A 13,109-nucleotide genomic window follows, 5' to 3' on the forward strand; every position below is an offset into this window, starting at 1 on the left:
ATTTTCAGGGCTGCCGACAGTAGGGTTCGAACCTACTATCTCCCGAATACTGGACACTGGCCACACTTAAGCGACTGCAGCAATCGAGCTCGGTTGTAAATATGCTCTGATGCCTTGCTGAGTGTTGTATATATAATGTTCTTCATGACAAATTTATTATGCATGCTACTATGTTGAAACTAGAAAGTAATACCCCAACAATTCTGGATGTTTGTGCAGATATGAATACATAAACAGGAAAAATTGGTAAAAGATTGAGATTCTTTTTAACAATTTCAATTCTGTGCCTGTACGGGATATGGGCGCACCACTTTCCTGGTTGTGGATGGTGTCTATATGCTGTATGGGCATGATTTTTGCATGTTTATAGGAAGCTGCACGCATGCCATATGGTTCCAGACCCTCGCTTGGAGGTAGCAGTTTGTCTAGTGTTCACAAGAATGCAGCAGTTATCAGAAAGTTCATACCTACACAATAAAAAGGCAGTTTCTCCTTGCCATAACCTCTACTGAAGCACACGATGTAACAGGTGCTGAACACGCCATGCTGTCAGCTGTGTTACTCTATGAACAAGTGCTCACGCCAGCTCAGTGATATCTTGAATATTTCATTGGGAGAAGAGGGTTCAGAAATGGACAACAGTGATGAATACTCTGCCTATGAACCAGATAACATATGAAGTGACAGGTCGAGCAAGATTTTTATTTGTTACGTTACTCTTAAGTGCAAGTTCTTTCAGCTGCATTATTTTACTCTGAAAAAAAATTATAGTAATATTTCACCTCTCCCAAAATTTGGGCTTATTATTTTGTTTAAGTGCAGCGATACAGACTGATGATTCATCAGTACTGTGAAATGAAATTACTGAAGATGCTGGTGCAACGAGTGAATGGTTGGACAGTTTATAGCCCAATGTTTTCAGACTACTGTGACTATTTCTAAATAGGCAAATTGTTCATTTCAATTGTACTTGCATTTATTTTTGGCTTAAGTAGCCACATTAAATTATTCATTTTTATTGTCTGAGCAAGTTTATTGGTAAAACTTGATTGTAAAAGTTTGTCATATGTTCTTTATGATATTCATAAGACTGGTATAATTAAAAGACTCTATACATATACTTCCTGATGCGATGGCAGACACCTTCATATGTTGCAGAAATGAAGTATGTATGATGTTTTGCTGTTGCATAAAAATGTATTTAAGTTCAGGAAAAAAGACCCAGGTCACTGCCAATATCCATGTTAAAATATGGTAGTGCTGAAAGTGTTAATAAAGTTAGGCCTGCCTTGAGTTATTCTTATTATTGAATATCCCATTACATACCCTATTTTACAAGTAGTATATTAGGGCTATAGAGAGTGAAACTAAGTTAATACATGACAACTGAATTAAAATAGAGATGACTTATGAGGTGGAGAAATTTAACAAACACTTTATCCCTTTCAGACCTGAGAGAAAACTGGAGGTGTGAATTTTTGTTAGTATGTCAAAAACTGACTAAAATGCTCCTCAATACACATATTGATAGTTTATTTTACAAAATAAAAACAAACATCCGAAAAAAAGGACTTACTTCACACATTACACACACACAAAAATTCTGCTCAGTACATGTTCAAATGTTCTAATTCATAGTGTGAAACAACTTAAAGCAGTTAAAATCCTTGTTCAAACACAAGTACACATTGCACTTCATACACCGTGTACGAGTTCGACTCTTGCAGTCCTTTTGGCGGCAGCACCTTGCCGATTTTAATTCATCAACTACAGGCCAGTGGTCATAGCCATCGAGTCTCTTGTCCAGAGCAGGGATTTTTGCAACTCTAGTTCTCGATGCGTCAGCGCTGGAGCAGTCATCTTCTGTTGAATGTCTACGTTTTTTGGTTGGTGCAGCAATTAGGGCTTCTGAGACAGCTGTTCGAAACCCAAGCAAGTCCAAATTATCCTTGGCAGGAATATGAGCCTTTCTGCAATCCTCCTGGTATTCCATCCATGCATTTACCAAGGCGAGGTCCAAGAAATGTAGGGATACCTTGAGGGTCCATTTCTTGGTTTTTATCCATGTACGGTAGCACTCCATTTGCTGGTCACAAATATCAACACCACCCATACATGGATTGTAACAACGTACAACAAAGGGACATGGTACCTCATTATATTTTCCCTCTTTCTTGGACCATCTTTTCACATTTGCCACTGGTTCTGCTCCACTACATGTTGACAAAAGTGTAACACACTTGCTGTCTCGCCATTTCACTGCTACCAACTTCTCATCGTTTCTACAAAATTCTTCATAGTCACCCTGTCTAAGCTTTGAATCATGACTGAAATGTACCCCTTTCAACCTATTAACCATGATGGTGCCTGTACCCTCCAGATTAAGTTCTATCAACTTATCCATCAGTCCCACGGTTGTGAAGAAGTGATCAAAATATACATAACTACCAGGTGGAAGAGTCTGTATTAATCGCAGAACTATTGAAGGCCCTAGTCCCAATTGTCTCTCTGGTAATGGTGTGGTTGTGCCCTGGTAAATTTCGAAGTCTACTACTAATCCAGAAGAGGTAGTAATGATGAAATTATTTAGTCCTACTGGCCTTGGTTTATTCTTCACATACTGTCTGAGCTTACACCGCCCAGTAAACGGGATAATTTGTTCATCGACCGAGTAGGACTTGGATTCACGTGGGATGGCAAGACACTTTTTACGAACAGTGTCAATAATTGGTTGCACCTTCCACAGTCTGTTAGTTGAAACTTCTTCAGAATTCACTGCATCAGTCTCCATAAAATGTAAACACTGTCTAAGATCGAAAAACCTGTCTCTAGCTATTGCAGATGCCACAATGTCCAACCGTACATCATCACGCCAATACATTGTCATTCGTGGATATGGAATATTCCCCATAACTATATTTACTCCAAAGAATTTTTTAATTTCGGATGCACTAGTTTTCAATTCTTTTCCATTCTTAGACAATGAGTAATTGTTTGTGTAGTAGGCAGTGGTTTCAAAAAAATCATCTGGGAAGTATTCTGAGAAATATTCCAATGGCCTCTTGACTGTATGGTCCTAAAAAAGTGAAAAAAACCGTCTGAGGCCATTTAATACTTTCTGTTAATCTACAAAATACAATTAAAAATAAAACTTGTGCTTACCACTGTTTCCACATAATTAAAGGGTGACGGTGTAGGTTTCGATGTAAAAGGCTTCCGTCTCCAGAGTAAAGGTCTAGAATTTGGAGTGGGTGCTGGTAATTTTGGTGATGGTACTGCATCAGGTTCATCCCCTTCACTGTCACTTTCAGAATTCCACAAAACTTCTGTTCTTTCACGAAGACCAGCAGAATTATCATCATCATCATCTGAAAGACCTTCAATTTCAGACTCATTTCCTTCTAGCAATTCCAAAATTTTTCCTTCGTCATTTTCTAGTGTTTGGAACTCTGAAATATAAAATAAATGAGGCATGTAAATGAGTACTTTCGGCCTTACTACTACCTAGTTCTGTTTGCTCGTGTAAGCAATATCATGACATACAGGATTTATTATGAAAAATTACATTACATGAAAGCAATATCACAAGAACTCAAGTGTTACAACACAGCACTCCATTATGCATCGTCTGTAAGAAGACCTAGCCCGCACAACTGTGCATATCAAAATTCAAAACCTCGTAGTATCACATACGTTGACGTATCTTCAAAATTCATGTTATGTACACACTTCACTGACTATATTCGGTAAAGCTTCTAGATAAATATAAACGCAATGAATAAATACTTACTTTTGGCACTACTGCTTCCCACCATCTCGCCGATCAACTGTGCTTTTTAAACTCTTCTTCCTTCGCCCTGGTGGTCAAGCGCTAAATAAAAACAATTGAAATATGCGCCACGTGTCCCGCACAATCACTGCAGTCCGGTCTAGCGCAGAGAAAATGTCAAATACGGTCAGGGATAAATAAAATACGGACCTGAACAATTGTGCATACACAGTCGGAAAGGGCTATAACAGTATCTTCTCTGAAATACCATAGTGAGAGGTGCTTGGTATTCTATATTACACATGTTTAAATGAATTAATAATTCATATCTACTCCAGTTAAAAGTTGGACACTCAAATAAAAGATGAGGAACAGTTTGTGGCATTTCACAGGTACAGCTGTAGGGCTTCTGAATACTGATTCCAAACCTCTCGAAGTACGATACAAACATTCCATGTCCTGTCAGAAACTGAGTTATAATATGTTCATGTTGCAATATCCTACTTTGTGTAGCTTGTCTTGAATATTTGGAAAGAACAACTCCCTTGTTAGTCAGCCGTTTGTGCTGGTGATCCATTGGTTGTTCCACATATCTTGTGTATACTCCCTCAGTTCCTTAGTTATTATTAAATATTATTCAAATTATTTATTCTCTTTGATGTCTTAATTGTGGACTGATATAATGCCATAAAAAACTAAACTTTGTAAAGACAGGTTTATGAATGAAATATCAGATGCCAACAAGTAGGGAAATTTCTGCCAGATGTTGATCAGAAAGAACTACTGACATATGGTAAATGTATAACGAAGGTAAGCTAAGGACTAATTATGTTCATGTTCAATAATTTTGAAATAGTAAATATACTAAGAATAATATAATTTGTAAACTTCTCAGAGTTAACACCACTTTTTTCTGGACTGCTGCAGCCAATGTGTCTATCAGGAATTAAGACTTAACAAGTGATCAGTTGTCTGTCTCCACAAAGACAGGCCGAACGTCCACTGGGCTCCACATCGCTTTAATCATTGGACAAAGAATAGCCAACCAGACACTATCCACCCCTAGCACAATGGTGGACCAAGAGGCGACACAGCAACATAGCCTGTATTATCATTGGCCAGATAAGCAACAATCCCACACATCATGAGGACCACACCCAGCACTAAATATTGAGGTGGAATTGACACCACCCTTTTCTGATGAGAGATTCATAACCAACCATTCAAAATCATGAATGCAGTTTTTGGTGAAGCACCAGGAATATGATATACCCTTAGATCATGACATTAAAGGCCAGAAAGTACACACACTGCTTATGTGTATTTTTCGTATTTTTCTATATTTGAAAACATTCTTATTTTCTCAAACAGAACAGCTAGGGCCTTTAGCACATAGTTTATTTTGGTGTCTCTTCAAGGCCCTTGGCAGTCGAAAAGAAATTCCACAAATGGAACAACTGAATGGTCTTACGCCGGAATGAATTGACATGTGATTAGCAAGAATATCTTTCCGTGCAAATGTCTTACTACATTCCGAACAAGAGTACGGTCGTTCACCCGAATGTGTTAAGAGATGATGATTTAAGGATGTTTTAAAAGAAAATAAACTGTTGCAAATTTTACACCGATATGGCTTTACACCGGAGTGACTTAATAGATGGGCCTTAAGAGAACGCTTTTGAATAAAACTACTATCGCACATTGAACAGTGGTACGGTCTTTCTCCAGAGTGAATTAATTGATGGGTTTTAAGGGAAATCTTTTGAATGAAAGTACTGGTGCATAATGTACATTTGTATGGTCTAATCCCGGTGTGTGTAGATAGGTGCTTTTTGAGATGACATTTTTGAGCAAACGCACTATTACATACTGTACAGCAATATGGCCGCTCACCTGTATGAGTAAGGAAATGGCGCTTCAGATCACTGGTTGTTTTAAATGGTTTCGAGCAACTGTCGCATGAATACACTTGCCCGGTCTTCAATGCTACAATATTCTCCAAACTGAAAAACAAACAAAATTTACTGCAACTCCTCTGGAACATTGGACAATGAAGTACGGAATAAAAAAAGGAAAGATCAATATGGGTATAATACAAATTAAATGGGAAAATCAATTTCCTACCATACTATGCTGCAACTGTATTATTTAACCCAGAGAACACTGCATTTAGGAAAAGGAGTAGCTGCTTGCTATACATTCCCCTAGTTCACCTTCATATGGTACAAAAATCAAGTAAGTACAATGTTTTGCAGTTGTGTAATACGAGTAATGTATTAAAGTTCAGAAACAAAGACCGAGGTCACTGCCACTATCCCTGTAAAAGTATGGTAGTGTTGAAAGTGTCAATAAAGTAACACCTGCCTTGAATTATTAGTATTATTTAAATTCATTATTCTCTTCGATGTGTAAACTGTCGACTGACAAATGCAATAAACAGCAATTAGCTGGAGAGAAGTTTAATACAGCAAAGATTAAATGAGCACTAATATTATGTTCATCAGACACCTTTTATAAGCATGAACATTTGAATTGTGGTAGTATTCTCTGTACAATGTTTTGCTTATTTGCAAAAAATTTAAACTCATGTTATGGGACTATTTAATTGAACTATAAATAGAATTTTACACAAATAAATGAAGTTTCATCCTTACAAAATGGTAGGTGTTAAGGAATCGTGTATGTGATCATGATAACTGTAGAACATTTTGAAAGACTATTCTGGAAGCTTTTCCAGCTGACACCAGTTTACAGGCAAATGACAAAACTCACTGTCTTCTGTTGGGGTACTTTAATAAACAAAACTTTTGGTACTGGGTCAAAACCAATCCTCAACAGCTCAAGATGCTGCAGAGCTTCCTGCATCAAATATTCAACAAAGTAGGCAATTCCACTGCATGGTGCAACAGGATGGTACCGCTGCACGTGTAGTAGCAGCATATTGAAATTTCTAAGAGAAATATTTCCAGGGCACCTTTCCTTACAACATAACATTCATTGATCTTGCACCCTGTGATTTCTTTCTACATGAGCCACGAAAACTACATGAACTGAAATTTGCCATCAATCAAGAAATTGAGGTAATAGTACCAGATTTTATCAGGATGGTAATGCAAAACTTCAGGGAGAGATTTAGACTTGCATTATACCAAAACAATAGTCAAATGTAATACTTCTGAACACTTCGTATGTTGTAAAAACAGTCCATCACCTGTCAAGAAAAGTACACTTTCGCAATTAAGTGTTATTGGTGGCTCTGATGGGTTGATCTCCATTGATTGTAGGGATGTGATATCACTGAAGCTACTGTGAAGAGTGGCTCCACAGTAAAACTAAGCAGGATATACAGTGATCTTTGGTTTGCTGGACATTGTGAACCTTGGAATCAAGGGAGTATACGTGATACACATTTACCACGGTATTAAAAATGTACCAGCAAGTTTTGATCCTGCACTTATGGATTACTCCCATTGATGTTTCAAAAATTTTCTCCTTCTGGAAGATAGATTAGTGTATTCTACATTTCATGAACAAAGTCAGACATTCGGGGAAATTTTATATCAATTGGAGAGCACTTGAACCAAAAATTGCATGAATCTACTGGATCCATATGGTTAAAAGAGAGATAGGGAGAATATTTTGCTATTGACTGTGATGCCCTGTATGAGTAGAGGGCCACAAGTCACCCTCTACAACATGTTCTTGGATGACCTCATGACTGAGAGGATGACTTCAGTTCGCACAGTTCATGGCACAGCAGAAGCATCCACTTCTCCCCAATGGTGTTCATAATTTCAGAAAAATGCTAATCCAGATTTCAACACTTACAAGTAAAAATCATGTTGTCAGAGTTATGTGAAGGATTTTATATCTTCAATCCAGGACAAGCAATTAATAAGTTCATTCATACATGCCTACGATATAAAATGGCAGAGAATTTCAAGGAAATTAACTGGAAGCTCCTCTACGAGCTGACAATGTTCAGCAAAGTCAGCCATTTGCAGTCACAGGTATGGATTTTGTAAGACTGCTGTATATTTAGATGGGAAGCCAGTTATAGAAGTTTTATACCAATTTTCTTCATATGTGCAACTACTAGAGATCTACATCTCGAGCTTGTGAAAGATGAGAGTAAAAAAAACTTCTTGTGGTCCTTAAACGTTTCTCTGGTAGTAGAAACATTTAGTCAACTCCCTGTCAATCCTTGAACAAATCAGCACTTTGCTCAGAATAAAATCTTTTGGAAATACATAATGCCATGGACGGCTTGGTGGGAGCAAATGGTATGAGCAACAAAACAATGTCTATGAAAAGGTTTGAGAAGCTTACAAATAGGCAAAAAGACACTGGTAACACCGTCAAACCAGAAACCACCCTCAACACGAGACCAATAGTTCAAAAGGGCTCTGATGTTTTGACACAAAGTCACTTTTGAACTGTAACAGATTGACTGCATTGCCAAATGGACCTGAACACCATACCCAAACAGATCTAAGAAAAGAGGTCAGATGTACAGAAAAATCATGACAATATACCCTTAAGAGGTTGAAAGGGGATATCACCTCAGTCAAAGAAATTTCAGTAGGTAAAGAGATCAAACATATGAACAACACAGTTGTTGCAATTGTGCAAGATGATTTGCTTCAACAACATACATGGCACAAGAGAGAAGAGAAACCACGCAAAGATGGAAATGTCTGGACAATCATACTCCAAAGGTATACTGATGATCAAACAAGGTGGGGAGGATTTGATAGACTGAGAAAATTCTTGTAATTTCTTTAGCTTTATTTATGCTTTAAATATTCCTGGATCTTGTTCCATCTTCAGTTGTATAGTGTCCGCACATGCAATACAATAAAACGGCTACAGTAGTACAGAGAAAATTATACTCATTCATTCAGCCTACAACAGCTCTGCTTTAAAATGTAAGATTCAATAGTATGTATGATTTCACTTTGCAGAATGTGCTAGCAGTACTGATTACTCCAGTCAGTGCTAGTTATTGTAGATTTTCTAATACCCAAAGGACACAGACAGATTAACATGCATTTTAAAAAATAGAACATTAAGTTAATAATGTTATTTGGTTTGAGTCCCCCCAACTACTTTCACTGTTTTTGCAGAAACATTAAGTATGTTCATTCAATATTATCTCTGTATCTGAAAGTAGAAAAGAAGCAAGTTTACAAGACTGCTGGTGTCATAACCACTGGCACAGGAACTTCGGTTTCAAGTGGAATCAGAACTACAGGGACATAGCAGATTGCATTGATGCATTGGAAATCATTCAAAGCATGGGTGCTTTGATAAAATCAGAAAGATTTTCATACATGTTTTCATCTCTGCTTGGTCAAATATGTACATATTTATAGCATCAAAGCAAGATGAAATAATTAGAAGCATATAGCACCTTTAGAATTTCCAGTCTTCTAGTATCAGATCGAAATTAGATGTATGGCTTTTCAGACATTTGCTCTATTAACCAGCATTTCGTCTTAGGCCTGACACTGGACTCGTCAGAGTGGGATGTGTCAGACCCTACCCACTGATGCTGGGGTGTATGCAGGTGAAATTTATCAGAAGCCTATTATGAGGCAGAGTCTGATAACTGCATACAGGAGATAAAACTCTACAATGGAATTAATGGCCGCCTAGCAATTCCAAATGGAAATTCTAAATTTCCATGGAGGGAATTAGATATTTTTCCACCTATAGTGCATATCAAAAATCAGATCGAAATTAGATGTACGGCTTTTCAGGCGTTTGCTCTATCAACCAGCATTTCGTCTTAGGTCTGACACTAGACTCGTCAGAGTGGGACATGTCAGACCCTACCCACTGATGCATTTCTGACATCTAGTGTCGAGTCTATAGTCTAGTGTCAGACCTAAGATGAAATGCTGGTTAATAGAGCAAACGCCTGAAAAGCCATACATCTAATTTCGATCTGATTTTTGATATGCTCTATTGGTGGAAAAATATCTAATTCCCTCCATGGGAATTTAAAATTTTCATTTAGTTTTCTAGTAACCAGAAGATGTCAGAGATAAATCCTTGGGGTTCAATCATAAGACTAATGTACTAATGTACTAGTATACTAATCATATCATCGTTGCAAATCTTGATATGTGAAATATTTTAGGTTAGAATTTGGCCGGTGAAGTTCTGTCATTTAAGATTCAACATTATTCCACTAAGTCGAACGAATTCCTACAATCATTCCTTTTTAGTTACTGCATCGAGACTCTGAAATACACTCCTAATGGATATTCGGCACCTTACTTCAAATCTGCCTGCCGAAAGTTTTTCCTGGGAACATAAAACTGAGTTGTGTGAGTCATTGTGTGTATGTTGTGTGAATGGGTTTTGTTCATTTATTATTATTGTTATTGTCACACTAATTTCTGTACTGATATGTAGATTTAATTTAGTTGTAGAATTATCAGTCCATAGTATTATTTCTTTTTAGAATTTCTATGTCTTACTTTTATGTTTACATATTTAAATTTTGTTTATAGTGGTTAAGTGTAAGAGAGGGCCGTGAGCCCTAACTTTGCCACAAATGTAAGTCAGGAATAAATAAATAAATTATGTGACAACGGTCAAAGAATTCTCACTCTTTGTAATATATTGCTGTGGTTAGTATTTCTCCCAAAATATTACCATATAGTGGTTTTCATAGGTGCGTCAATATCAGGTATCACATATTTCCACAGTATACAAAATGTAGGAGAGTACACTGAATTCTAAGTGATGCAGTTGTTGGGACCTGTAGAAAAAATTAATTGGTTCTTTCGAGCTATGTTACTGTAATTTGTATAACTGTAACATGCTTCACTTCTTTGTGAATGAATTAACTTATAAACTGACACTTCCCAAACCACTTGGCTAGTGTACTAATGCCCTGAGAGATACTGGTGGTGGTTATTGTAAGAGGACACACAACTGAGCAACCATTCCATATTAACACTAATTAGGGAGAGAAACAGGAAGGGGTCGAGCACTTCAAAAAATTGTATCAGCCTACGAAAGGCATTGGCCACAAAGGGTGTAAAAATGAAAATTTGGGCAAACCTAATAGTAATGCTATTTGTCAAAGAACAAAAGTTGACCCAAGGAGAGGTAAGCTAAATGAAAGGGAAGAAACCCACACTAGTGAAAACAATGCTAGGACTCAGCTAAGGGCCCTGTGGTCACCAACCAACACAGATCCTAGGGCTGTTTTTTGTTGCGTCTTATAACAGGCAGCAAATACCATGGATGTTATTCTAACCCTCCCCCTTCACAGAGTAAACATTACAATATGATTGCAGCACATACCCACCATAATACTCATGAAGCATAATGAATTATGAGAACATGTTGAAACAAATTAACAAAAACAGGAAGCACACTGTACATACTTGTTAACAATATCTGATGCTAAAACAAGAAGAGTAAACTATTAAAAATTACAAAGGGAATGCTCCAGTAATCTTGTGTAACTGAAATTCTCCTATAATATATGACTGTCACTATTGCCAGCTACCTAAAAGGTGACTAAATTTTCACCATTTGTCAACTATACCGTCATTTTTTTACATGCCTCATATATCAGTGTTTGTGCATGCTGAAAGAGTGAAAGCCAGTCAATTTCACTAACATTTATTGAATCTTCAGCTAACAGATTCTCTACATAAGAAATTGTGAAGTGCTGATTTTTCATAGCAACATAACCATTAATCTGCAATCAGATATTTTTTCTGGCTTCGAAATGTCAATAAAAAGGTTGAAGTCTAATTACTTTACATCCAAAAAAAATTTAATTTTGTCCATAACATAGATCTGCAATTGCTGTTCATTTTTTATAAGCTGCAACAGTTAACCTTTTTTCATATCATGACTACAATATAGACAGAAATAAACTTTATGGAATTTTTTTTTTTTCTTGCTAGGGGCTTTACGTCGCACCGACACAGATAGGTCTTATGGCGACGATTTTTATGGAAAATGAACATTTCCATAAGAAAATGCAAAATATCAAAAATCACTTGGAATACCAAACAGGCTGAGTGAGATAGCTTAACCATGTAGTGAATACTGTATAAGCAAGAAAGTTGTCAACTAGGTTTCCATATGTGGGTCAGAACCAATATGAATGGCAGTTTGGAATTGGTTGAATCTGTATCCACATACAGCCACCAGACAGTGACAAAGCATCAAATATAAAGTTTTAATGTTAACATTGATGCTTTCATGGCCCATACTTGTAGACATGATATGGGCTTTTGGGCTTATGGTGTGTCAAGAAAACAAGGTGAAATTCTTTATGTTTCACAGAGAACTTTGCTCTGGGTCTTCAGAAGGAACATCTCAACTGTTCCTGAGGAAGTCTTCTAGAATAATGAGGTTTTGAATTTAAGAATATTTTATGATTGGAGAATTGCTGTGATAGGCTCGTTTGTCACCAGGTGGCTTGTTGTATGCTGGTACAGTGCTCCAAGCAGGAGCTGACGACAACATTGAGCTTCAATATGACATAACATACCCGTGCCTGGACAACGAATTAGGAATTTTTAATTTTGATTCGGTTTCAAGACTTTTTATCAACTTTTTACTCACTTAGGTTATCTGTCCGGGTGGAAATGAATGTGAGGCTCTTCTCTTGGCTTGAATGTGGTAGTAACTCAATTCTCCACTGCTAGATGTCTTAAAGTTCTAAGTTTTCCTGGTAGATGGTGTAAGTGCTGTCATTGAGAAAGTGTGTCTAGTTTTGTGCCTCTTAGATTTTTTCAAAATATCGATAAAGGAAGTTGCTTTGTCGAACTTGATTAGGTGGGTTAGCAATTATCAAAGTTTTCCAAGTGAATATAATATTAATTTATTGTTATTCCTGAGATTAATAAGGAAAAAATAACAACGGGTAAAAGAGGAGACCTGAGTCCAAGGAAGAAAAAGGAAATTGAGGTTATGTTGAAATGTTCAAACTTAAAATCATATGAAATTGCCAGAAAATGCAATGTTTCTCCACAAAGTGTTGGAAGAATTAAAAGAAAGGTGGACTTATGTGAACCAGTTACACCAACAAAGTGGCAAAACTGTAGGGGACTGAGAAAGACCACGCCAAGACAGGAACGAATGCTTAGGATCTTGCTTTGTGTAACCGAAAGATTACTGTTAAGAACATTAGAGATGCCTTGAGTGATGCAGGTTGTAATTTAAGCACAAAGACAGTTTGTAGGCGACTTCACAAGTCTGGTTTACGATCTCGCCGTCCAACAAAAAAGCCAAAGTTAACACCAGCCATGATGAGAAAGCGTTTATCTTGGACATTGAGGCATAAAGATTGGACTGCAAG

General features: G+C 37.1%; 1 protein-coding gene across 2 annotated transcripts in view; it reads right to left on the bottom strand.

Annotated features, from left to right (window-relative positions):
* Positions 1-1,433: 1,433 nt before the first annotated feature.
* The window catches only part of LOC137502850 (piggyBac transposable element-derived protein 3-like), a 37,385-nt gene continuing 25,709 nt past the window's right edge, over positions 1,434-13,109 (bottom strand). Inside the window, exons 5-7 of one of the 2 annotated variants that reach the window (XM_068229967.1) lie at positions 5,663-5,772; positions 3,163-3,449; positions 1,434-3,076 (exon numbers count right to left, since the gene is read on the bottom strand). In XM_068229967.1, coding sequence (XP_068086068.1) covers positions 1,628-3,076; positions 3,163-3,449; positions 5,663-5,772 — 1,846 coding nt within the window. In that variant the 3' untranslated portion in view covers positions 1,434-1,627. Of the gene's footprint in view, positions 3,077-3,162; positions 3,450-3,790; positions 4,540-5,662; positions 5,773-13,109 lie in introns of those variants that run through there. The other variant, XM_068229968.1, reaches the window with a different exon arrangement.

The sequence above is a fragment of the Anabrus simplex genome, chromosome 13 (genome assembly GCF_040414725.1).
Source record: "Anabrus simplex isolate iqAnaSimp1 chromosome 13, ASM4041472v1, whole genome shotgun sequence".
In the NCBI taxonomy this organism is placed as follows: Eukaryota; Metazoa; Arthropoda; class Insecta; order Orthoptera; family Tettigoniidae; genus Anabrus; species Anabrus simplex.